The sequence below is a fragment of the Vanacampus margaritifer genome, chromosome 2 (genome assembly GCF_051991255.1).
Source record: "Vanacampus margaritifer isolate UIUO_Vmar chromosome 2, RoL_Vmar_1.0, whole genome shotgun sequence".
NCBI classification, from domain to species: Eukaryota; Metazoa; Chordata; class Actinopteri; order Syngnathiformes; family Syngnathidae; genus Vanacampus; species Vanacampus margaritifer.
In genome coordinates, this window is record NC_135433.1 from 1021497 (window position 1) to 1048826 (window position 27330).

General features: G+C 41.0%; 1 protein-coding gene across 2 annotated transcripts in view; it reads right to left on the reverse strand.

Annotated features, from left to right (window-relative positions):
• Positions 1 to 27330, reverse strand: part of LOC144043022 (disco-interacting protein 2 homolog C-like) — a 61428-nt gene that overhangs the window by 13111 nt on the left and 20987 nt on the right. Inside the window, exons 2-26 of one of the 2 annotated variants that reach the window (XM_077556208.1) lie at positions 26560 to 26625; positions 25519 to 25668; positions 25225 to 25350; positions 24166 to 24459; positions 19889 to 20062; positions 18794 to 18913; positions 17586 to 17783; positions 16039 to 16130; positions 14856 to 14966; positions 14643 to 14766; positions 13062 to 13171; positions 11208 to 11310; positions 11046 to 11110; positions 9093 to 9186; positions 8908 to 9027; positions 7380 to 7494; positions 5969 to 6108; positions 5534 to 5670; positions 5230 to 5438; positions 3481 to 3595; positions 3196 to 3397; positions 2390 to 2490; positions 1910 to 1990; positions 1683 to 1806; positions 424 to 545 (exon numbers count right to left, since the gene is read on the reverse strand). In XM_077556208.1, the coding sequence (XP_077412334.1) occupies positions 424 to 545; positions 1683 to 1806; positions 1910 to 1990; positions 2390 to 2490; positions 3196 to 3397; positions 3481 to 3595; positions 5230 to 5438; positions 5534 to 5670; positions 5969 to 6108; positions 7380 to 7494; positions 8908 to 9027; positions 9093 to 9186; positions 11046 to 11110; positions 11208 to 11310; positions 13062 to 13171; positions 14643 to 14766; positions 14856 to 14966; positions 16039 to 16130; positions 17586 to 17783; positions 18794 to 18913; positions 19889 to 20062; positions 24166 to 24459; positions 25225 to 25350; positions 25519 to 25668; positions 26560 to 26625 (3293 nt within the window). Of the gene's footprint in view, positions 1 to 423; positions 546 to 1682; positions 1807 to 1909; positions 1991 to 2389; positions 2491 to 3195; positions 3398 to 3480; positions 3596 to 5229; positions 5439 to 5533; positions 5671 to 5968; positions 6109 to 7379; positions 7495 to 8907; positions 9028 to 9092; positions 9187 to 11045; positions 11111 to 11207; positions 11311 to 13061; positions 13172 to 14642; positions 14767 to 14855; positions 14967 to 16038; positions 16131 to 17585; positions 17784 to 18793; positions 18914 to 19888; positions 20063 to 24165; positions 24460 to 25224; positions 25351 to 25518; positions 25686 to 26559; positions 26626 to 27330 lie in introns of those variants that run through there. The other variant, XM_077556209.1, reaches the window with a different exon arrangement.

Here is a 27330-nt window from a genome sequence, read left to right on the forward strand (position 1 = left end):
TATATATATTATATTATAAATTAACTCCCTGATGAAAGAAAAGACTTGAATCTTTTTTTTGGTAGGTTTTGATGTCTGATGTTTAAAAGGGAATTTAATGTTCAATTCTTTCCTACTAACTTCCAAATTGTCCTTCACATCTCATCGGCAGAAGTTGTGGAACGAGAATGACTTCCTGCTTTCGTGCCTAAGAATCATGGGAAATGTAGTCCTACCAACCGAATATTGTAGTTTCCACTCCTACTCAAAAGCAAATTCAATCGAGTATAGAATTGATTTTAGATGAATTGTAGCGCCCCAGTTTTTCATTTGGTAAATCTGTTCAGCCAATGTATTCATATATGACGTGGATACGATATACATGATGATATTGGCATATGAAATGAGCTTGCACGTTTATCCGTAGATGGCAGGACAAATTACCTCCACGATCATCTTGACGGTGGGCAGCGTTGTGGCGATGTTGTGCGGGTGAGGCGGACGCACGGTGACGGGAACGCAGCCGGCGTACAAACAGCCGTAAAAGGACACGATCAGATCCATGCCTGGACACGCAAACAGGAAGTGACGTCACAGCAGCTTCTTCTTCGGGGGTTGTATGTATGGCTGCGCACGAGGCGTGTGCATGAGGAGTGTGACGATTTATCGATATCGCAATCAATCGTATCGGTATCGCGATATTTGTAGTTCAAATGCAGTCACTATAACGGCTCCATTGTTCATTACTTATTGAGCAATTACTTGGCGGGCCACTAGGGGGAGCCTCTCATAAGAGTGGCAGCAAAATGTATGGACGTCTTCAGGCGAAGAAGACTCGTCAGCTTACTTTTAATTGCGTAAGACATTTATTATCTGTCCAGCAACAGACTCAGTTTTGCATACAGAACATTTTAAAACCTATTTTATGGTTCGACTTTTTGAAGCATATCATTTCTGGAAAAAGATTCATATTGATTTAATTGGATTTAATATTTAAGTAATAAAAAAAAAAAAACTAATTTCTCATTGAAAAAACATCAATTTATATCTTGGGTAGTTTTATCGTAGATTATCGTGGACTTATTTCCTGACCGATATATCGATAATCGCGGTATCGTCATATGGTGAGATAATCGTTATCGTGAGCCTTGTTTTTCGCATATCGTATTGTATCGTGAGGTACCCAGAGGTTGCCACCCCTAGTATGGATCACTCACAAAATACGATTCCGTACAATTTTTGATGACCCAAGTCCAGGCTGTAATCATTTGAAAATGTAACAATTGGATTCGGTTTGATTCAACTAGAGCTGTCAAAATTAATCGATCAATCGACAATCGACAAGACAACTATTTATATTGATTTTCCGATTCAAATTGTTTTTTTGTAGACTTTACAGTTCTGATCGGCTGGATCGGATAGGCAGATATTTGACATGGAAAATCAGTCATTGGTTTGGTTGGTTTTGGATTTCACTTTGCTTTATCTTTCCTTCCTTTGATCCTTCTTCTGGTCTCCTGACAACTTCACGACTCTGGCGGGACTCTGAAGTATCCGCTTACGGTATCGTGCCCCAAAATTGAGTGTACTGAATGTTTTCTGTGTTCTTGGGAGAATTTGCAATGCTTTTTGTCACACCCCCAGCATGCACGTGTGCGCACGCGTGTGCACGTGTGTGCACGGGCGCGCACGCGCGTGTTTACCTGGAGGGTAGAGCAGCGCAACGTGATCGCCGCCCTGCAGGTTGCTGCGATCGGCCAACATGGCCGCCACCTTCTCCGCCTTCTTGTGGAGCTGCGAGCACGTCACTGAGCTGGCCGTCGTCCCCTGGGGGAGGTCAGAGGTCAGAGGACATGTTTGAGCATAGTTGTGTGCTCGTGTGTGTGCGCGACCGCACGCGCGAGTGTGTTTTGTGCACGCGTGTACCAACCCGAGAGTTGATCAGCGTGTACAGCACGTGTTCAGGTGTGCTTTGTGCTCGCCACTGCAACACCTCAGACAGGAAGAGGAACTGGAACACACAAACGTACTCTTTGTTGGGGCTCAACCGATTAATCGGCCGATATGAGCCCTTTTCAAATCAGCAAAGACGTGGGCCGGTTTGTTTTTTGTATTTGTGCACATTAACACAACACAAGAGAAAGATGATGACAACATTTAAACAAAAACGTCAGGCCTTAAAAAACAACAACAACCGATTTTGCCGATTTCTCTCTCTGTTGCGGTCGCTGTGACCATTAAGGGCCCAAAAAGGAAGTTTATCTTTCTGAAAGTTGATCGATCCATCAATGAGTTATTGGAATTCTCTTAACTGCTTGGACTCAGTACCTAGACAAAAGTATTGGGACGCACATCGGTACTGCTTCAGTCTCAGCCATGCAAACGCAGCGCTAGCGTCAGGTGTCCCCACCTGGTGGCTGTCCTCGACCTGGGTCAGGTCTCTCCCGCTGGCCTGAGCGATCCTCTTCCCGGACACCAGATTTCCCACCATCACCGACGCAGGACCGATCTCTGCGGAGGACCAAGAAGATGGTCATGACATTTGACTCCACGGGGATTTCTGCAGGTTTCGGCAAATCAAATTTCATGCTTTTTAAAGCAACTTCAAACTCATTTCATCACACACACACACAAACTGTGCATATGCATAATTACTGTTTATATATTAGGGCTGTCAGTCCATTGTCATTTTTAATCGTAATTAATCGTATGATTTCCACAGTTAACCCAGGATTAATCATAAATCAATCTGATCTCAACGGACAATTAAATATATTTAGCAAGTTTTTCATACGCTAATTAAGTCAAGTTTTTTAGCTAACATAAAAGTGGACACGTTTGGTTACTATATATAAATGTGTCTGTATCGCAGTCCCATTGAAATTTAGAAAAAGTTCAATGTCAATGAATGGGGAAAAGTTGATATTTAAGGTTAAATTGTGCAAATACTGTAAGTAAAGTGAAAATCAGACGATATTTCCAGCGGGAGGCGAGAATTTTGAAACGTGAACGATGTCAATCCAAAGTATGATGTGGGAATTGTTTGACGGCAAAAAAGTGTGGAGGGTAAAAATCACAATAGCATTTGTGGGAATGCTTCAGCAATTCTATTGAAATCCGCGGGTGGTGATTTCGGAATCCTGGATGAACGCTTTCAGGCCCCGCCCACCATGTCAAAGTCCCGTCCTGGCGATTGCGCAACATCGCGCATCCCACCTGGTTGCTTCTGTCGAGGTTTGGGCAGGTTGGTGACGCAGGTGTGCGGGCACATCAGGACGTTGGAGGGGTGCAGCGCCCCCTCCAGGAAGAGCCGCTTGGTCTCGCACAGGTGGATGCCCCCCAGGGGGGTCTTGGGCAGCGTGTTGGACGGAACCAGAACCAGACAGTACACGCCCACCTGGTGGATGCCGTCGATTGCCTGCACGCCGCCAACGCACATGCCGGTTTATCTGCGCGTTGATACCCGGCGCGTTGGTACCTGCGGCGCGCGCACGCTCGTACCTGCAGCACGCGGCTCATCCACTGGAAGCTGTCCTCCTCCGTGGAGTCGGGTCGCTGCTCGGCGACCACCACCATCCTCTCGTCATGCAGGACCTCGATGGAGAACACCGCCATCCTGCCGCACGCACAGCAAACATACGCTGACTCACCGGCGTCCATGTCACTCACCGGCCACCAGGCCACTTTCACATTTGAATGTCAGCACTCAAATGGATGACCTTAAAATATGATATTGCACGTTTTGCCATCAATCAATATACGGAATGTGGAATCGACATTTTTGACTGGCAAACTTTTTGATCCCGTTTACGTAGCAACCTACTTGTGAGCTAAATGCTAAAAAGACAGCATTTTTCTCCCCAAAAAGGTATTGACATGCGCAAGGAGAATTTTTGGAACCATTTTGTCCTATATACAAATACATTCAAAAACAAGTAAATATTATTTACCAGTCATTTTTATGGTTTATTATTATGTCTGCAGTGCTTGATTTACATCCTACATTTTTTCACCATAATATAGTATATATATATATATATATATATATATATATATTCTTTTTTTTTTTATTTAAACAATGACAGATCATTTTAAAGAAAGACCTATACATATCCCAAAATAGCAAATTCCCTTAAAATTGTCAATGACAATTTTCTATGATCTTTTTCCATTTGTTCATATAAGAATAAAAGACACATTTTGTATAGAGCACACAATAAAAATAATTTAAATAAATAAATAAAATGAAACAAATAAACCAGTGGCCAGAAAAAGTCCCAATCAATATATCTGGTTGTAAAAATTTTTTTTTTGTTTTGAAGTGCAATGAATCAAATTGAAATAACATTTAAGAATTTCTCGTAAAGAGCAGAGTTGTGGCAACACAAAATTGTCAGTCAGCGTTGAATTCATTGGCAATGGTGGTGTCTCGATCTGACCACTAGGTGGCAGCCACGTAATGCCGCGCTCAAAGAAGAAGAACTCCTCTGATTTCATTCATTGCATAGCTGAGCTGAAAAGAAAAAAAGAAGTGAGATGAAAAATATCATCACTTGCTTTGCATGCAAAGATATTCGCAACATTGTTGATCTTTTTCATTTGTTGAGCGAAATTCCATGTTTTCAAATGTAATCCGTGCTTTACGTTTACCGTATTTTTGACCAATATTAGTTGTTACATTCAGTCTCTTAAATTTGTAAACAATAAAAACGGCCAAAAGATATTCTTATTTGTTGATGTAACATTAAAGTGGAACGAGTGATTGGATCTCTTTTTGTGGTTGCTTCTTCATTTTTTGTTACATTGACAAGATTTGTGAATGTATTCTCATTTTATATTTGACAATTAAAAATAAGAGTTTGGAAAACAAGACAACAAAGAAACTGGTTGTTGACAAATCCAAGACGGACACAAAGCGACAGCGAGCGCCGCCCAATAGAAAACGATTTGCCGCCATCCAAACGATGATCGGAAGCTAAATGCTAATCTCACCTTTTGATTAGCAAGCTTTAAACTAGTAAATAATAGACCATGACCTTATAAGGGCATCAATCCTTGTTATATGTGTGCAGGTTCAGAAAGTCAAAACCCTGCCAAAGTTTGGCTTTAGCCTTTCGCGCAAGCTTGCTAGCTCACTTGCAGGTAAACGAGCACCCGGGGAGCTAGCTAGCTCGCTGCCACCTGAGGCTAAAGCCAAACTGTGGCCTTGTTTTTCCTTTCCGGACCTCCGCATACGGAACGTCTCCTCACCGCCCCCTGTAGACGAACTTCATGGGCTCCACGGCCAGCGCGGTGGCGACGATGTCGTCGGCGTTGTGGTGGCGCCCGCCCACCGCCATCAGGCCGTCCGTCTTGCCCGCCACGTGCACCAGGCCCGACGAGCCCACGAAGCCCAGCAGGCCCGTCCTGGTGAAGGGGAAGTCGCCCACGGCGGCGCCGGCGCCGGTGACGGGAACCACCTGCGGACGGACAGCGCGAGCGCTCGGCCCTTTAGCGACGTCGGCAACAAGCCAAAGAAGAAGACCAAGAAGAAGACGATGCAGCCCCTCCCAACCTGAAAGGTGTTCTTGGTCATCCCGCTGAGGCCGTAGTAGGACGTCCCCGTGGCCAGCGTGCACACGCACAACTCGCCGACCTCGTCGCTTTTACACAGCTGTGGGACGCCGTCCATCTTCACCACGCACGCCACCGCTGTGGACGTCCACACACATTGAAACGCTTGCAACACTTTCAACACTTTTGCCTTCTGTTGTCTTTTTCTCACACTTGCACTTCCAATATTTTTGGACAAAAGGTTTGCGTAGTGTTTTTGAAACTTCCTATAAGGTGTCCCAATAGTTTTCAATATCTCCTCAAAGTTGTGTGCGCGTATGTGTGAGCATTTTGCCAATTTCCCCACTTCCTGTAGGCGTCCTAATATTTTTGTCCAAATGTAGTTGGTGCGTGCGTGCGTGCGTGCGTGCGTGCGTGCGTGCGTGCATTTGCTGACCTCCGGGCATGACGCGTCCAACGTCCTGCAGGGCGAGCACGGCCAGTTTGTCGTCCGAGTCCAGTCTCACCACTCCGTGACTGAGACTGTGCATGGACAGGACGCCGCGAGGTGGCGTCCCGCTGGCGTCCTCCGCAGGCCTGACGACGCAAGACGCACGCGCCGCCTCCTCATCATCGATGTCGATTATTACACTCTAAAATCTGTTTTTTACGATCGTTCCAAATGGACCGATTCTCTACTTGGGTACATTTGAGTCAAAAAATGTGTCTTTTAGTGTAAAACAACTCATAAGTATTGGTCAGATCCTCTACTTGGGTCCAAAAAATCGGGTCCTTTTGTATATTAAAAAAAACCCCCAGAAAGTTGGGTCACTTGTTAGCAAATTTTCGCCCAATTTTGATGGGCTCATTTTTTGTGTGTGGTCTTTTTATTATTTTATTTTTGGGTAAAGTCAATGCCTGTTTTTCTTGAAAAACAATTATGGAAGGTTTACGTCAATTAAAAAAATATTTTTGGGGGGTTAAAAAACGAAAAATTCACTTGCAGCCATTTTGACTGAAGCAACCCCCTTCGCTCCCGGCTGTTTGACTGGATTTGGACAGATTTTGCAAGGCCCACAGAATATTGCGTTCTATTGCTATAAAATCATGGAATGCACCAAAAGAAAGATTAGAGTCTCTTCTTTCATCAGAAAATTAGTATATTTCTATCTGTTTCTGATTTGCAGCAATTAGCATTAGAATATAGTTACGTTTCATCATTATTCACAAATCTGTTTAAAACTGTGTGTGTGTGGGGGGGGGTTTAAACATGGCCCTGGTTGATCTCTTATACTCTATTGCCACCTGCTGGCCGTTTGTGTAAAAACTACAATTTCCTCAACCGTTCTTTGCAGTTGTTTGGCTACATAAAAGCTTTCTGTATGCGCTAGCACAGGCGTGTCAAACATACGGCCCGCGGGCGGAATTAGTCCCGCAAAGGGGTTTAATCCGGCCCGCAAGACGATTTTGTAAAGTCCAAAAATATTTTTTTTTAATATCGGACCAATAAGTGAAGTGCGCATCTGGACTGCACGGTGCATTGTGGGTAGCGGCGTGGTGCATTGTGGGTAGGCTAAACTACCATTGAAAAATGAATTGGATCCAATTGGAATGAGCTCTGATTTCTAACATTTCAACTGCTGGAATGTTGCTGTTTTTTATTTCATGTATTTTAAACATGCATAGCAAAACATATAAATACATATTTGGGACACTTAAAACATTTAAAATAGAACGTATTTATACGTTTTGGGGGAACAAATGAGTTAATGATAATGCAATTATTTATAAATCAATAATTTTGGAATTTTCCCATTCGTCTCTCTCACATGCATGTTGCGTGCGTGCGCGCGTGCGTGCGCGCGTACCTCCTGATGGCCACGGTGAGCGCCTCGGGCGAGCTGGCGCAGGGACAAATGACGTCCGACTTCAAACCTTTGGCGTGGAAGACGTTGAGGAAGGCGTCACAGGACCAGACGGACCCTACGAGAGAGGAACACGGCAGTCACAACACGAGTACAATCCACTCACGTATCACGTTGAAACACAAAATGAACTGAAATACGTGCATTAGTGCCGTGTATGAGAGCGTTTTAGTAGTGTACTGTATATGTGTGTGAGAGTATTTCAGTTGTGTGTAAGTGAGCTAATTAAATGTCAGTAGCGTTTTTGTCAAATGTATGCAAGGGAATAAATGTAGGCAAGAAGAATTTTTTGTCATGTGAGAGCATACGTGTGAGAATCTTTCAGAATGTGAATGAGAGCCTTTCAGTTGCGTGTGTGCGAATGTTTTAGTAGTGTTACGAGAATATTTCAGTAGTGCTTGTGTCAGCTTTGTGTGAGAATGTTTCAGTAGTATTTGTTTATTTCTGTTGTGTGAAAGAGAGTTTCAGTCGTGAATGTGAGAGTATTTCAGTAGTGTACTGTATATGAGCAAACAAAAATCAGTAGAATGTGAGAGCATTTTAGTTGTGTTATTGAGCTAAAAAAAACTGTTCTGAGGTGAGACAGTGTTTCATTAGTGTGTGTTTTATTCAAGTGAGAGTATTTCAGTTGTGTGTATTCAAGCTAAGTAAATGTCAGTATGTGTGAGAGCGTTGTTGTAAAATGTATGCAAGCGTTTTGGGAATAAATTGAGCAAGAAAAGTTTTGTGTTGAGAGCATATCAATCGTGTCAGATAATGAAGTTCATTTATTTGTGTGAGAGGAGTCAGTTGTGTGCGAGAGTGTTTTTAATAGTGCAAATGAGAGGCTTCCAGTAGTGTGTGTGTATACATTTTAATAGTGTTAGGAGAACATTTTAGTTGTGTTTATGTCAGCTGTGTGTGCGAATGTTTAAGTCGTGTGCATTTAAGCGTTTCTGTTGTGTGACTGAGAGTTTCAGGTGCGCACGTGAGAGCGTTTCAGTAGTGTACGGTTTATGAGCAAACTAAATCAGTACTATGTGAGGGCATTTTATGTGTGAATGTGAGCTGAAAAAAAAACTATTCTGGGGTGTTGTGAGAGTGTTTCATTAGTGTTGTTAAAAGTGTGAGAGAATGTCAGTTGTGAACGCAAGCTAATTAAATGTCAGTAATGTGTGAGAGCGTTGTAAAATATATGCAAGCGTTTTGGGAATAAATTGAGGAAGAAGAATTTAGTGTCGTGTGAGAGCATGTCAATTGTGTCAGATAATGAAGTTCAGTTATTTGTGTGAGAGGTTTCAGTTGTGTGTGAGAGTGTTTTTAGTAGTGCATGTGAGAGCATTTCACTAGTGCTTATGTCAGCTGTGTGAGAATGTGTAAGCAGCGTACATGTGAGAGTTTCAGTCGTGCGCATGAGAGCATTTCAGTGGCACGTGCGTACGTTGCACGTCAGTCGGGCGTCGGCGGCGTTTTATGGCGCGAGCGGACTTACAGGGATTGGCGCCGTCGGCGACCAGCAGCATCCTGAGCGAGGCCAAGTCGACGTCGCGCTGGTCCCGATGCGCCACCAGCGCCCAATGCATGTCGCGGGACTTGACGCACGCCACCTTGGCTGAACACGCCACACACACGTGGGCGTGGCGTCGCGCGATTGGCGGCGGCGGTCGCTTGCGTTACCTTTGAACTGGCAGACTTTCTGGATCCACGACAGCGGGTTGATCTTCATCAGGGCGTACGGGACGCTCACCACGTGCATCATGTTCATCACGCTCTGACGCACAAACACGCGTTTGGCCAACGTTAGCGCAGACGAAGGCTCGCCGTCCGCGACGTGCTTTGGTTTGACGTTGCTTTAAATGTGATTGTTTTTGTCTTGTCATAATGTGAAAAAAATTGCCGATTAAATCAATCAATTCATTGTATGACTTCAGTAGTTAACTCACAATTCATCGCAAATTTAATATCAGTTCTAAATGTACAATAAAAAATAATAAATAAATAAAACATAAAAAGACCCCGAGAACCACACAATTCATGCTGAACTAAAAGCCAAGGAATAAAAGATTGATTAAAAAAAATTAACAACATTTTTGTGTCAGACGATTTTTCATCGTAATTAATCGCACGACTTCAATAGTTAAACTCACGATTAATCTCAAATTTTATATCTGTTCTAAAAAAATATTTTGTTTTTATACTCTTACTCTATCATCATTACTTCATAATAATTCATAAAATTGAGTTCAAATAAAAAAGATGTTTTGTACTGTTAAAAAAAAGTGTGATTTATGTCATTTGTGGCATCATTGCATTTGTAAGACGTTGGTGACAGCTCAGTGCATTTTTCTTTTCATATTAAGATCTAACATGAAGTCAATTATAAAATACAACTTGTTTTGACACACCAAGAAAAAAATCAGGACAAGATTTTTGCCAATTTTTTACAAGGGCTAATATTAGCCAATTATCCATTCGGGCTCAACTGCCGTTTCCTAAACCTGAAGGAGAAGAAGACGTAAGCACAAGTTAAAGGTTACCTATTTTGAGAAAGCAAATAAAGAAACACCCCAAAAAATGAAGGAAAATGGTGTGAATAATATATTGTAAAAAAATAAAATAATAAAACAACAAATATGTATTATTTATATAATAAATTATACTTAAATAAAATAATAATAAATCGAAATTTGAAGTTTAACCAGGGAAGAAAATCATCACCCCAAAAATATGCAACATAACTTCTGTGCGTCCTCCGAAACGTCGTCATCGTTCAGTTCAAATGCTGCCGATTTACGAGGAACAAAAAGCTCATCGGTTTATTGTTGCAAATTGAGGATTTAGATTTTAAAAAGTTATAATGTTCTGAGAATAAAGTTGTAATTTTTTTCCCTAAGAATTTGTTTTGTTTTTTTTGCTTTTGTTTTAATCTGAGCAAAATTAAAGTTCGATTTTTATTTTTTCAAAGTCAACAAATGAAATTGCTGAACTCATTGACTGGCAGCCTTTTTCACTGAAGCAACCCCCTTCGCTCCCGGCTGTTTTACTGGATTTGGACAGATTTTTCAAGACCCACAGAATATTGTGTTCTATTGCTATAAAAACATGAAACCACCAAAAGAAAGATTAGAGTCTCTTCTTTCATCAGGAAAAAAAGTACATTTGTATTTGTTTCGGTTGTATCTGCAGCAGTTAGCATTAGAATATAGCCAAGTTTCATCATTATTCACAAATCAGTTTAGAACTGTGGGGGAAATTTGCTTTTTTTTCTTCAACATGGCCTTGGCTGATCTCTTATACTCTGCTGCCACCTGCTGCCCGTTTTTGTTATAACTGCCATTTATGCGACCTCTTCATGTCAGAAGCTGCATCAGAGCCTTCTATATGTTCTAGCTTTAAAAAACAAAACAAAAAACCATAAAGACGTATAAATGCGTTTTTGGGAATGAAGGACAAAGTATTTAACAAACATTTACAGGTTTTTGGGTTTGAATGAGTTAATATGGAAAGAAATTAATTATTATGAAAGTGAAAAGTGTTCGGGGAAAACAGGAATTGTTTATCAACAGGGGTGTGTAGAGTTTTGCTAGCCACTGTGTATGCTGTATGTCGATGTTTGTGTGCGTTTCTCACAGTGAGGACAGCATGCCAAAGTCCAACGTCCTTCTTGAAGTCCAGAACGTTGACCATGGTCTCGGCTGGACACACACACACCCCACACACAAAAACGTCACGTGAGCGCCACCTAGAGGAGGATGATGATGATGATGATGATGATGATGATGATGATGTCACCTTCGGTGTAGACGCAGGCCTGCGTGAGGGACTGACAGTGAGACAACATGGCGGCGCGGGTCACCGTCACGCCCAGGACGCCGCCATCTTTGCACGTCTTGTACTGCGCGCAAACACACAATTCTTTTCATTGGCCGACTTCAAGTCAAGCTTTTAGCGCAATCATATTATTCAGATTTAATAACAAGATGGGAAAAAATCTCATGTTTTTAGTTGTTATAGTGGATCATAATAATAATATGATAATACTGTACAGGTTGCAAACTTACCAAGCTTATATTATATTAAAAAATCAACTTGTGGTTGTGATTGGTTAGCTAAGATCCAATCAGGAACCAGAAGTGTTGACATCAACCAAATGATGTGTTTTATTGGTTTAGAAATGCAAAACCAAACCGTATGAAAAAATAGATAAAATAAATCCCCTGTAATCTGATGACATACATCAATAATCACGGACAAGTTTAGTACTTTATAAACCGTCTGTAAGCAGAAAAAGCAGGATTGAAGAGGATTTGACATTCACTCGTGTCCAGCGAAAATCAGAAATACTTCCTGTTTTCACTCTTCTTTCAAATTCTGCCCCAAACATAAGAGTATGCCATCTAGTGGTCAATAGTGGAATTACACCCTATATAATCCGCGCTCCCCCAAAAGGAGACAAAAAAAGAAGAAGAGTATAAGAGATATCAGCAAAATGGGGAGGACTGAACTCGGGTTTCCTTGCCCACATGAAAGGACACTCCAGTTATGGAGGATCAGAACTGCCAAAATTAAAAATAAATAAATAAATAAATAAAGTGAAAATAAAAACAGATAAAAAATATATAATTCAAAAATTAAATACAAAAAATAAATATAAATGGAAACAAAAACATCAAACTACATATAAAAAGTAAAGATAAATATAGAAATGAAACACGAGATTCAAAAAATAAAAATAAAAACATAAATAGAATTAAATATCAATCAATAAATAAATAAAGTGAAAATAAAAACTGATATAAAAAATAAAATTCAAAAATTAAATACAAAAATAAATATAAATGGAAATAAAAACATCAAACTATATATAAAAAGTAAAGATAAATACAAAAAAAAACCGAGATTAAAATTTTTTAAAAACATAAATAAATACACAAGAGTAAAAATAGAAAATAAAAACGAGATTCAAAAAATAAAAATAGAAACCAATGCAAAAATAAATACATAAATAGAATTAAATATCAATTGATAAATAAAAACGTTCTGCTCTCACATTTATTTATTTCATGTTGCAGACGCTTTGCCAGGTCAAAATAATATTTTTTATATCCGTTTGTATTTTCACTTTCTAGACAACCAGTAGCATAAAGATGCCATTTTTTCCCCCACTTCACTCGAGTGGAACCTGAAGCCGTATTTTGTTTTTCTTGTCCATCCATCCATTTTCTTGACCGCTTGTCCTCACAAGGGTCGCGGGGGTTGCTGGAGCCTATCCCAGCTGGCTTCGGGCAGTAGGCGGGGTCACACCCTCAACTGCTTGCCAGCCAATCGCAGGGCACACACAGACCAACAACCACACTCACAATCACACCTAGGGACAATTTGGAGTGTCCAATCAACCTGCCGTGCATGTCTTTGGAATGTGGGAGGAAACCGGAGTACCCGGAGAAAACCCACGCAAGCACGGGGAGGACATGCAAACTCCACCCGGGAAGGCCGAAGCCCGGACTCGATCTCACGTCCTCTGCACTGGGCGGCGAACGTGCTAACCAGTCAGCCACCGTGCTGCCCGTGTTTTTGTTGTTTTTGTTGTTTTGTTTTTAAATGTAGCCGTATTTAGTATCGCGGCGGCCATGTTGCGTGTGTCACCTCGATGTATGCCGTGTCGTGTCCGGCGTCCCTGATGTGCGGGAACCAGTCTCGGGGGGGTTTCCACAAGTGTTTGGATTCCGTCACGATCCACAGCAGCTTGGGCCAGCCTGCCAGCACGCACACGCAAATGTACACACACACACACACACACACACGCGCGCACACACGCACAAACGCTCCTTTTTCACTTCATGTGTCTTTGCCTCACACGCACCAAAATCATCCGTTAAGGTGGACGCCGGCTCAAGACAATTCATCGGCCAGCAGACTTCATTGGCCAATAATAGCTGCTTCAAAATCAGCTAATTATTATTATTATTTTTTATGTATTTTTACTCGGGGTGGCAAAATGAGTGCGTTCATTTTGAGCTCATTTAAATTTCCTTTAACGCCACTCATTTCTTTTCATGAGCGTCCCTTACTCGGAAAGCCCGCAGTGGGGGAATTCACGTGGCAACGACGCGGACACGTCCGCGCCAAAATTGAGCACAAATAAATGTAACGCTAATTTGTGTCGACTGGGTCAAGTTGTATTTTACAATTTGAAAAAGTTACTTCGATAGCTCTTAATATGAAAAGAAAAATGCACTGAGCTGTCACCAACGTCTTACAAATGCAATTTTGCCATCTAGTGGCAGAAAAAGGACCTCAACACAAATCAAGATCAAACTCGTTTTTACAGCTCAGTACGTCTTTTTAATTTTAATTCAATTTCATTCATTACTATGAAATTACTGTATCAATAACAAAGATGCAGCCATATTTCTATTTGTTTCATTTTTTCCATTTATATGTTAACAAGAATATGAAAACTAAGAAGAATATATTTTTCTATATTTTATTGTATATAGATACAAAACTATTAAAGTCATGTGATAAATTTGATTAAAATTTTAGTCGCCTATAGACATCCCTATGTTTTCTACACATGATATTAATATGAATGCATCAGATAGATTTAATGCTTGACAACAACAATTTCATTCAAACATTCTCACCCCCCCAAAAAAATGTAAAATTTGCCAATTTTTGATTATTTTTCTCTTTTGTTTCTGAGGGGAAAAAAACCTGATGGCCTTCCACCTTTTTTCCTTCAAATAATTTCTTATCTAACATTACAACTTTTCTATTTCTCTACACGAGCAACTTTTCACTTCCTCATTGAGTTTCATTTCTGTGGTGAGTAACCGAGCCCAACCGAATAATCGATAAATCCGCCGATATTCGCTTTTTTGCAACAATCCAGCAAATACTTCAGGACAAAGTCTGTAAACCAATCAAACCTTCTCCATGAAATTCAGATCTTTATGATATCATTTAGGGACTAAAAAAAAGAGTTCATGTATTCCTGTAGACGCTTGATGACTTCTCATGTCCTGTAGGTGTCCCAATACTTTTGTCCAAATTCAGCATTTACATTTTCCTTTTTATTTTATTTTATTACTATTTTAAGTAAATAAATAACCAAATCAATTAATCAATAAATTTTTTTTATTTTTTTTAAAAGCATTGACATTTCTTGGCGCCCCAATACTTTTACTCTGCGAAGGCGTCGCAACTATTGCGCGTGTGCGTGACCTTTAAAGTGCAGAATCTCCCCCGTGGCACTTTTGGGAAGTCCTTTGTGGCAGAGGTCGCTGGTGAGAGCCACGCTGACGCCACAGCTGCCCAACAGGAAGCCAATCTGCTGACTGCCCGCGTCCTGAAAGACCAAAGAAAACGGCGCCGGCTGCGTTAGCGCGTTAGCATCACGCCGGCGGACGCAAAGAAAAGTCCTGAGTGGGCACTGGCCTTCCTGGTCAGGGGCACTTCGATGGGCACGGGGACCACGTCGGCCAGCAGGCAGCCGTAGAACGCCGTCATGAATGAGCCGGGGTCGTTGTTGGGGAACACCAGCGCCACCTACAGGAAGGAGGACAAACACGCACGTTGTCGTCAGGACATTTTTATCCTGTGTGCTTTGACGCTTTTAGGACAACCCGGGTTCAAATTTGAATTGAAGATAATGAATTTGTACAGCTTTTTTAGCCATCACATTTCTAGCATGGATTTGCTTTCAACTACAGCCGGCAAAATTAATTGATTAATCGACAAGTAATCGATTCAATTAATCCTATTAATTAATCCTATTTTCACACGCAACCTATATTGATTTCTAACACAGATTTTTTTTGTAATTAAATTTCTATTTCTGTTAATTAATAGTAATATTAAAACATAAATATTATTAATAAATCATTTAAATTTGCTGGTTAAAAACAAATAAATCTTGGGGGCAAAACAATTGGATGTCAAAAACAAACCACAAGCTTGTACCAGCAACACTTCTACTGATTTTTATTTTTATTTTAATTTTTTTTAGAGCTGGCAAAATTCATTGATTAATCGAAAAGTAATTGATTAAATTAATCCACAACTATTTTTACACGCAACCTTTATTGATTTCTAATGCAGATTTTTTTGGTCGTTAAATTTCTATTTCTATTTATAAATGGTAATATTAATCTATTTCTATTAATAAATATGAATATTAATTAATAAATATTATTAATAAATCATTTAAATTTGCTGGTTAAAAAAATAAAAATAAAATGCGTTCCCAAACAAAATGTCTGTATCAGCTGATCTTTTTTTTTCAAGCTGTTAATTTTTTTAGAAATATTTTTTTTTACACACACACAAAAAAAATCATGGTGGCAAAACAAAAAGTCGGAGTAAAAGATGTTTTAAATTCAAATTCAAAATTGGATGTCAAAAACACACCACAAGCTTATTTATACCAGCAACACTTCTACTGATTTTTTTTAACAGATGTTGTAATTTTTACTATTATTATTATTTTTATTATTATTATTATTTTATATTATATATATACTACGATATTTTTTTTGAATTTTCCAGACTGATTTATTTTTATGCTAAAAAGAAGGAAATTTGATGTTTCAAAAATAAAAAAAATAAAAAGTGGACTGACTCGGTCTCCGGGTCTGATGACGGGATCGTGTTTGCTTCCCAGCTTGTGCGACAGGTTGTAGGCCACCTTCACGCTCCGGGACCAAAGTTTACCTGCAAGCACACACGCACGCGCACGCACACGCACACGCACACGCACACGCACACGCACACGCACACACGCATCAAACAAGAAAAGAAAGAATTCGACGATGTGCGTGTGTTGAATACGATCATAATCACAAGTAAATATAAACGTGAACGCGGGCTTTTCATGCTCATGCGTACGGACGGTATCGTGACGCAACGGATGTTTTGTTGACTTTCACGAGGTCAAATGTCAGATCATTTGAAATTGGGAAAACTTTATTGACTGCAGAACGCAACAGGGAGCGATTTATTGGTTGACGTTTTGAACATGAAGATATGCAAATGAGGCTGGGAGGAACTTTTTGCGACATTGTTTCGATAGAAAGCGCACACAAAAATTGAATATTTTGTAAATCTCGTAAAATCCAGTTGTTCAGTAAACATATGCTTAAAAAAAAAAGTTAGAGCTTGGATTTTTTTATTTTGATGCCAATATTTTCTCTTTTACGTGAACATGAATATCGGCGATCAGCCTCCTTGACTGCTACTAGTAATCGGTAATGGTATCGGCTCTGAAAAAAAACATATCGGTCCATCTCTAGGAAAAAGTATTTGAAGGACTCAACTGTACTTTTCGGAGTCGTTTCAGAGTATTTTTTTTTTCCACTTTCTGCATTTTATTTCACACTTTTTCACTTCCTGGACGTGTCCCAATACTTTTGACTACATTTCTTTCACTTTCTGTAAGTGCCCCAAACAGATTTGCCAAAATAAATGACACTCAATTGCCATCACGTTATTCAGCAGCTACTTTTTTTCTTTCTCTCTTTTAAGCCAAAAAAACAACTTACTCAAATCAAATTTGGACAACTACTTTCCCTTTCACGCCAGTCAGATTATTCTCAAGTAAAAACGTTAGAACTGCAAAAACACGAAACTTGCGAGACAGGAATGATGATAAGATACAAAGATGGAGCTTTTGCTTCACACACGCACACACACACACACACACACACACACCCTTCTCCATGTTATCGACATTTCACAGTCGGGTGAGCTCACATCACAGCAACATCATCTGTGTGTGTGCGTGTGCGTGCGCGTGCGCGTGCGCGTGCGTGACGAAATTGACTTACAAAGGCCCCATTGTGTGCAATTTAACATAAACAAAAACACTCAAGTAAGCCAAAGGGAAGACGGGACAAAAGTATTGGACACATACAGAGAGTGAAAACGTCAAAAGAAAAATGGAGCCGAAAGTATTGGGACGCATACAGAAAGGTAGAAAAAAACACAAATATTGCACATAAGTGAAAAAGTGTGGAAAAAAGTATTGGGAGACGTAGAAGAGTGAAGATGTGAACAAAAATATTGGGACAGATGTGCAAAAATGTGAAAAGCAAATTGTATCGGGGCAGGTGAAGCGAAGAAAGGCCACAAGTGATCTGATTGGACGTCAGCGGTGGGGGCGTGACCCACCGTACGTCAGCTGGCAGAGCGGCTTCCCGTTGGCGTCCACGCTGGTGAGGCAGGGGGCCTTGGGGGAGATGGTGCCCCAGCGCTGCAGGGCCGCCTCCAGGCAGGGCGGCCAGCTGCTGACCACGCCCACATCCTCCCCCTGGGCGGGCGCCATCTGGGCCCCCTCGGCTTTGGGCAGGTCGGGGTCCGGCTGCTGCACTGTGACCACCAAAACGGTCCTTCTTTGATTCATTACAGCTGGATATATATATATATATTTTTTTTTTTACCCATCATTCGATTCATCGGTTATCGTAATTGTAATCGGCCAAATATCGCAAAAATGCGCATTGTTCAAATTTGCGTGCATTTTCAAGCGGATGACTCGGACAAACGCCGACTAGCACAACATTCTTAACCAAAGCTAATGCTAATCGGCGCTAACCCTGCTGCACTGTGACCACCAAAACGTTGCGCCGTTCACATCTTTGCTCAACCAAAATGCTACTTCTTTGATTTATTACAGCTGTTTTTTTTACCCATCATTCGATTCATCGGTTATCGTAATTGTAATCGGCCAAATATCGCAAAAATGCGCATTGTTCAAATTTGCGTGCATTTTCAAGCGGATGACTCGGACAAACGCCGACTAGCACAACATTCTTAACCGAAGCTAATGCTAATCGGCGCTAACCCTGCTGCACTGTGACCACCAAAACGTTGCGCCGTTCACATCTTTGCTCAACCAAAATGCTACTTCTTTGATTTATTACAGCTGTTTTTTTTACCCATCATTCGATTCATCGGTTATCGTAATTGTAATCAGCCAAATATCGCAAAAATGCGCATTGTTCAAATTTGCGTGCATTTTCAAGCGGATGACTCGGACAAACGCCGACTAGCACAACATTCTTAACCGAAGCTAATGCTAATCGGCGCTAACCCTGCTGCACTGTGACCACCAAAACGTTGCGCCGTTCACATCTTTGCTCAACCAAAATGCTACTTCTTTGATTTATTACAGCTGTTTTTTTTACCCAGCACTCGATTCAACGGTTATCGTAATCGGGCAAATCTAGAAAAAATGCGCAATGTGCATTTTCAAGCGGATGACTCGGACAAACGCCGACTAGCACAACATTCTTAACCGAAGCTAATGCTAATCGGCGCTAACTCTTCGACATGAAAGAAATGTTTGGGGGCGGTCAAATTGCGTAAAGATGATTTACCCTCCAGCATCTCCTCAAAGTCGTCGACAAAGAAGTCGGGCAGCGGAGGCCGCTTGGGCCTCTTCAGCGTGTTGAGCAGCTGCTGAATCTTGGCCGAAACTCTGCTGCTGACTGGAACACCTGACGACAAACGCAGCACAAAGTGTGACCATGAACGGCAGACCTGGAAACCTGCTAGCTTGTAGCGGTTAGCATCTTGTCGGATCTGTTCTAGAAATAGCTCGGAAGAAGAATTAAAACAAAAAGGCAATGCTAACATTTGATTTATTTGATTTTTATTTAATCTTCACATGCTACATGTTTCTTCTGTATCAAAGATTGTGTATTTTGTTTAAAAAATAAAATAGATTGTGTCCAATCAGGGAGAAAAATTGCTGTTTTTATTTACCCAAATATATATATATATATTTTTTTTTTTTTTAAAAGGTCATTTTAGAGCTGTGATTTTAATACCGCGTTATTGCAATATATTTGCTTACGATTATCAGTCGAATAATGGCCCTAGAATTGAACCCTGTGGAACGCCATAAGTGTTCTATCAGCCACTACAGAACTAATGTTGCTTTTTTTTAAATTATTATTATTTAACGATGAATCAAAAAATACGGCATTTTTAAGTCAAACTAGGTCTCAAAATCATTAATCGGTTGTCAAAATTAGGGATGGGCGAGTAGCAGCATTGGGCCGATGCCGGGACTTTCACGGAATCGGTCCACACGACAGATATCGGTACTGATATCGGACATGAACGAAAGCTAAAATGGTTATTTTGCATTTTAATTGAAAACATTTGATGGCCGTTCATTTCAAGCCATTTTAAGGAAATTGGGATACACGGGGCTTAAAAAAAACAAAAACATCCGTTAAACATTTTTGGGTGCAATTTTATGTATCATAAGTAGAAATGGTATCGCACTTGGTATCAATATTTTTGAGTATTTGAGTATGGTATCGGTCTCAAAAAAGTGAGATCAAACATCCCGAGTCAAAATCGTTTCGGATTCATTTGATGATGCAATCGTCATCCATTAATGGATAACTGGTTAGTGACGAGTCGTTCCTTTCCACTTTGCCGACTCCTGGTTAGCGTCTTACCGTCTCCGGTGTCCATCAGCTCAGCGTTGCCGTACTTGGCCGCCGTCTGCCTGTGTCCGCCGCCGCCGTTGCCCGCCGCCATTTTGTCCGCCGCCATTTTATCCGCCTGGATCCTGTCGGCCACTGCGCCGTTGTTTGTGTAACTTGTCACGTCCGGGGGGGCTCCGTGCGGCTCTGGGGGGGAAACGTTGGGAAATGGGAGACAAAAGTTTTGGGACACCTCAAGGAAGTGAAAAATGAGACACTCACTCGACATTCCACACTTTGCAAGCGCATCTTTTTTTTCTTTTTACTCGAAAAGTCAACTTCTGGCCTCGATTTGTATTTTCAGCAGAGACGGATGATGTCATCGCTCGATGACATCATGACCGAAAGAGAAAACTTCCACGAGCTCAGCAAATTGCCGATCGATGAGCGCGTTTGCTCACAAGAACCATTTCCAAATGAAACTTCTTCCAAATGGCCCGATGGAAAATCCGGAACCAGAAAAAAAGTGAATCGCGGCTCAGTCGTGCTGACCCAAATTGGGCCATACAAAAACAAAAAAAAAAAAGTAGGTCTTTGGTACCTATCCCTGTCATCATCATCATTGTATTCTTATTATTAGTATTGTATATTTTTTAAAGCACAAAAGTGTGCGTGTTCATTTCCTAATCCCTCTAAAAAAGACAAACTTTTTCGTTGTGTTTTGAGGCATTTCTTTTCGTTTGAGTGTGAAGAAGCCGAACGTGTCGGTCGGGAACGACGATTGGAAATTCAATGACAATTTGACACAACGACACTCCACAATTTTCAAAAAGGCGTGGCCTGGTGCAGCGATTTACATAAAAGGGACACGCCCCGAAAACAGGCTGCTTTGAGCAGAGCCGTTTTGGGCTGATTTAGGGACAGCAAAAAAAGTCAATTTTGAGGAAAGCGAGTCACAGACGTGTCGTCTTTGACACATTTGACAACTATTTTAATGTGTGGGAAAGTTGAGAGCTTTCATCTCGTTTGGTCCTAAAGAAACGTGCGGAATTAAAGTGCTTGAAAGAAACGTGTTTGTCTCAAGATTTTTGACGTTTTCACCAAAAAAACTAATGATCGTCTTGATCAGAATCGTGATCAATTTTTCCTTCATCGTCGAGAAGCCCGACGTGTTCGTGTCGCAAAGAAAAGATGGTTAGGAACTTTTCCAGCTCAATTTGTTGCGTCTTAGCAGCTAAAAATAAATGACCTTTCTTTCTCCAGAAAGAAAAAAAAATACAAATAAAAATAAATGACCCGACTTGTGAGGTCTGAAAATACAAGTTTTCCCGCAGCCGGACTGAGTCCGACGTGTCCACCTCGACTTTTTCCACTAGTGTTGATTTTAGGCGACTTTTTTAAAATGTCCAGTTTCAATCGCGCTTGTTGGTTTTTCTCATTGCTTGTCGACCTCGTCCACTTTTCATTTAGCCCATTTTTAGTCGACTAGAAGTCGAGCATTTTCGTTTCTATTTTAGTCCCCCAAAAAAATCATTTTATTGGTCTAGTTTTAGTCAACAAAAACCGCCAACGTCTTCGTCAGGACAATCTTTTTATCCGTGTATATTTTTTTTTTGTTAGCAGCTCGTGTTGAACATTTCGGATCTAAAACTATTTCACGTGCAATTTTCTCTCATCTTTTTGATGACTTGATTCAACAACAAGTAAGTTAGTCAGCTAATAAGTTAGTCAGCATTAGTTAGCCGTCAGATCAACATTATCGTTGGAACATTAAAGCCGTTGGATCAACGTTTTTGGCGGCACTCATTTGGATTTCACAAAACGTTACTAAACGTTTTTGGCGGTCAAAGAGTTAATGTTACGTTATAGCTTTTTTCTTTTTTTTTTTTACTTTTACCGTGAATTCACTTCCTTGAAAGGGGGCGTGTCACTGCGTGTCACATGACAGAATAGCAGAGACGGGATTTGACAAAATCATATCATATTTGTCTCCTTTTTGTCCAAGAACTAAAATGTCCATTGATTTTAGTCCAGTTTTTTTATAAAGTAAAGTTTTTTTGTCTCATCTTCACGAGTCGACAAAAATGCAAAATGCTTCAGTCCCAATTATTGTTTATTAATGAGGTTTTTCGTCCTGGCTAGTCCAGTTTTTGTCCGCTGAGAAATGTGCGTTGAAGACAATGACGAGTATTTCCGCCGCAAGAAAGAAAAGAAAAGATCTTGGACCCCTGCCGACGTGGACGCGATGTTTAACCTTGACAAGCGGCAGACATTCTTGCGCGCGCTGTTTGTGATTGGACGGCAGATTGCGAGGCGGCGGCGGCGGGAAGAAGAAGAAGAAGAAGAAGAAGAAGAAGAAGAAGAAGAAGACGAAGGGAGGCCGCCGGCGCCGCGCATTCCGACGTCCGACAATCGTCCGCATCAATAAATAAAAAACAGACGGCGACCTTGAGAGAGCTGCACTCGCGCCAGCTGACGGTTTTGGAATTCATTTGGACTTGGAGACATTTATAGGACTTTGGGGGTCAGGTTCGCTGGGGGCGGGCTTTAAGACGTCAAATGCTGTCATTGATCCACTTTCTCTAAATATGTCTGGAAACGATCATTTATTTCTTATAAATAGAAATTGTTCTTCCGTCTGTCATGCCAGCTGTGTTGAGGAGCCTCATTTGGACAAAAGTAGGGCTTTGCCACTCGTGTCTTGTGGCATCTAGAGTCTACAAGATTATTCAAGTACTGCTTTGGTTTCAGAAGACCCGCCAAAGTTTTGACCACTGTTTTCCAAAACAAAAGCCAATGTTGTGTAAATGTCTTATTTTGAAAAAACACAAAGTCTGAGAGGACTACAAAAATGGCAGCATCATTTCTCGTGAGAGGCTGAAATTGCGATCATTTGGACAATTGAAATAAAATATTTCAGAACGATTCTGTTATAATCGGATAATCAATTATTTGTCAATTAATCGTCAATTCTTTGTTGCATCACAGCTGAAATCTTGACATTATGAAAGCGATTCTTCTTCTTGAGTTAAATGAATCGACAACTATTTGAATATTCCAGTAATTGTTTGCAGACATTTTCTTCATTTCAAATGTTCCAAATCTTCTGATTTGAGCAAATCAACCGTCATTGTTGACTGATTTCTGTCATCGTTCATGAAAGAAGACAGACGATTATCTGGTGTGTTTTGCAAACATCTCTTTTTTTCTTTCAAAAACAATGATCGAACCGGTAACATCGTACAACAGCAATCCTGTTGTAATACACTTGATGCAAAATTTAAACCAATCCGATTAGTCAAGTTATCGATTGAATAATCGATAGATTAATCCATTCTAAAAATATTCGATAGTGACAGCTAGAGCTGGCAAAATTAATTGATTACCAAATGAATCGACGACTATCTCAATAATCGAGTAATTGTTTGGAGACATTTTTTTTTATTTCAAATTGTCCAAATCCTCTGATGTCATCATATCTCTTTGACTGCCAGACGTTTTCAGAAAAGGGATGCCGTGGGTGCCAGCCGATTTTAAGCATTTTGACTGATCTTTCAAGGTCCATAGAAAATTATGTGTTTGGACTATGGAAACACACATACTACCAAATGAAAGATTGGACTCTCATCTTCCATCAGAAAAAAAAAAGTTTGTTTCTACCTTATTCCGTTTTTGAGTAATCAACAATAGAAAATGGTTATTTCACCTGTTTTGAAAAAAACGTCTTTTAACGTCTTTGGCACTCCTCCATAGGATTTTACGAAACGTTATTTAACGTTTTTGGCAGTCAAAGAGATATCAACAGTAATTGCTTGATTGATTGATTTCTGTCGTCCGATTATCTTCTGCGTTTAATCAAAACATTTGCAAACATCTGCTTTCACTTTGGAAACAACAATCTACCTTTTGTTTTATTTATTTTTTACTATATGGATGATAAGTACAAAATAAACACCAATCACTGGTTAATAAACAATAATGGGGGGGGTTGCTTTTGTAATACAGTTTAATGCAAAATAAAAATGAATCCGATTTGTCGATTAATTGATTGAATAATAGATGTAAAAAAATATTTGATAGTGACAGCACTAGTTGGAACCCGAGTCAGCAAATACGAAGAGAAAAGCAGCGGCTCTATAACCGAACCCTGCGGAACCCCATAAGACACACATACTGTAGTCATGTTTACCAAATGGGATCAAAACCAATCCAAAGCGCCGCCACTTATTCCCGCACGTTTAAACTCGATTTGTTTTTCTTTTCTTGGTGTGACCCGAGTGCGGCAACTCCGCGGTGGTCCATCTCCTTACCGGTCTTGTGGCGCTGCTGGTGCAGACGCAGGTGTTGCTGGTGCGCTGCCATGTGGACGTGCTGGGCCAGAACCTGGGCCAGGCGCCCGCGGGCCGCCGCCGCCGCACCGCTGCCGCCGGACGAGGACGAGGAGGCGGTGGACGAGTTGGTCGTGACGGCGGGCGAGCCGGCGCCACCCGTCCAGTTGGTGCCGCCCTCCAGGCTGGAGGAGGTTCCCGCCACGCCCGCATTTCCTCCTCCGTCCTCCTCTTCCTCGCCTTCTCCCTCCTCCTCCTCGGAACCCGAGGACGTATCTGAGAGCAAATGCAGACGTTTGGACTTTGGAAATATAGACGGCAAATACAAATACTTCAATTTTGTTTCATCCAAAAGGAACGTGCATAATTATAGTCTTTCAAAGAATTGTATTTGTCTCCATATTTTTTAGGTTTAAACATTTTCTTGTTTTGCACCAAAAACCAAATGGTCGCCCTAATCCTGATTTCAATTATTACCAAATTAATTGTGATGAATATTTTCTTCATAATCGAGCAGCCCTAGACCAGGTGTAACAGGACACGTGAACCCTCCTGACACTTTAACCCGGGGGTTAAAGCGTCCTAGGACAGATTAATCACTGGGAATTAAAGTGTCCAAGGACAGATTAATCACCGGGAATTAAAGTGTCCTAGGACAGAGTAATCCCCGGATTAAAGCGTCCTAGGACAGATTAATCACCGGGAATTAAAGTGTCCTAGGACAGAGTAATCCTCGGGGGTTAAAGTGTCCTAGAACAAATTAATCCCCGGATTAAAGAGTCCTAGGACAGATTCTACCCCTCTAGGATGGATTAACCCTTCCAATATTCAGCAATTAATTATCTGCTATATTGAATTTTTTTCCAAAAATATCCTTTTTTTGCACCTCTGGAGACATTCTACAGATGTTCTTTTTGTAATTGTATGTTTCTATAAACTATGACCTTCAAGTAATGTGATTGATATGGTTTCCCAACGTTTGTTAGGGTTCGCTTTAAAAAAGCCCGGACTTGACCTTTAAGGCGGCGCTTTGTGGGCTACCTGGCGGCGTGTACGCGTCCACGCAGTTGTGCACCAGCAGGGAGCGCCGCTTGGACGGCATGGGGACGGCCATCTTCCTCTCCCGTTGTTTGGCCAGCGCCGCCTGCACCGCCTCGCTGTGGATGTCTGAGCGCGCAAAAGACGCACAAACCCGTTAACGATGGACGGACAACTGATCCGATCCGGGCGGGGCGGGCGGGCGACCAATCCCGATTTGAACGGGAACAAAAGAAGTGGCTTCTATTTGGCGACTTTATGGCAAAAGGATTTTGCGGCGTGCGGTCGCCTCCTCACCTGAGCGGTAGCGTTCGTCCCGAGAACCCGACAAACGTCTGCGGTGGTGGCGGGACGCCGAGGACGGCGAGGACGGCGAGGACGCCGAGGACGGCGAGGTCGGCGTGGCCAGCGGCGCTCTCCTCTCCTGCCCCCCCGACGCGTCCGCAGCTGCACACAAAATACAACTTTGCCACATTTAACCATTTTTGTTCAGATCTTACCGATTAATCGGTTGGCTAACTCGTTAAAAAAAATGTTGCGTCCTTATAAGGCTTATAATTATCGTAACATTTATGCTAATTCCATTAGCTTGTCTATGGCGTTTCACATTATATGTTAGCGGTAAGATAACATCATTTGGTTCGGTAAATGATTTGGTTGTGTTGAATGTTTTGATGTTTTAATATGTGATGCGCAGGTACAAAAATTAATGATCAATTAAGGAGGGCAATTATTTTGTTCACCAATCGTTTAGAAACCTTGTTTAACTTAAAATTGTGCAAATCCTTTAAATTTCAGCCACTCACCAGGAAATATTCCCCCATTTTTATATTCCTCCATGAAAGCAGACTAAAAAGCTTGGTGTGGTTTTTTTTTGTTTTTAATGCACAATTTTCAAAAATCAGTTTTTGTTTTTTACTTTATTTTTACCGATTTTTCAATGGATGTTCCGGGCCAAGCCGGTAATTGAATCATCTTCAATTTATGTTGTATGACAATTTGCAAATATTGTCTTGTTTTGAAATGCAAGGATGGAAAATACAAAACATTGATTTTATTCGATTCATCCATTAGGAAAAAAAATGGAAAAATGAACAAGAAATGCATCAATTCTAAACATCATGCTTCGTTGCAGCCCTCACGCAATGTTGTTGTTTTTAAAGTAAACGTCAACAAGGAGAAATCAAAAGCTTGAAGCGAGCACACTTGGCTTCTTTGGAGCACAGAAACATTTTTAAATGCGTCATCATCTTAAAAAACAACAACAACAACAAAACATGAGCGTGTTGAACACGTTTGAATGTGCTTCGCGCATGCGGGAGGCGCAGCCGTGCTTACCTTGTGGTAAAAAGGCTCCAATCAGCTGAGACCTTTTCTTCTCGTAACCTTTCTGCGTGATGTCACCTGACAAGAAGACGGAAAAGAGGACGTTGGTCATCAGTCAGAATGAATGATTCATCGACAAGTCATTGATTAGTAAATTCATCGACAACTATTTTAATAATCCAGTCATGGTTTTTGAATTGATTTCAGCATATCAACAGTCATTGTTGACGGATTTTCGTAGTCATTCATGAAAGAAAACGGATTGTCTTTTGTGTTTAACGCTGAACCGATTACGTAGTACAACATCAATCCACCGCTTTTTTCTTAATCACTATTTAAATACATATATAGTATGAAATAAGCATCAATCGCTGGTTCATAAATAGTCCTTAAGAGAGAAAATGCTTTTATAATACAATTTAATGCAAAATTGAAAATAATTCAATGAGTCGATTAATCGATTCTAAAAATATTGGATAGTGACAGCACTAATCATGGATGTAAAAAGTTGCTGAGTCAGCACGAGTTGCTCCAATCAGCCGACGTTTGTCTTATCCGCTGGAGGGGGGCGGGGCTTACATTTGTCTTGTCCGCTGGAGGGGGGCGGGGCTTCCCGTCATTCCCAATTTAAACGTGTCGCTTTTTAATCAAAGTGGGCGGACGCCAGCCGGACGAGTCCTCAAAGCCAAAAGGAGGAAGTGGAAAGACGTGACAACCTGACAGGATTTCTTCCCAACCAAAAAGAAGAAGAGAAAAAACTGACTTTTGCACGGACGACTTGAC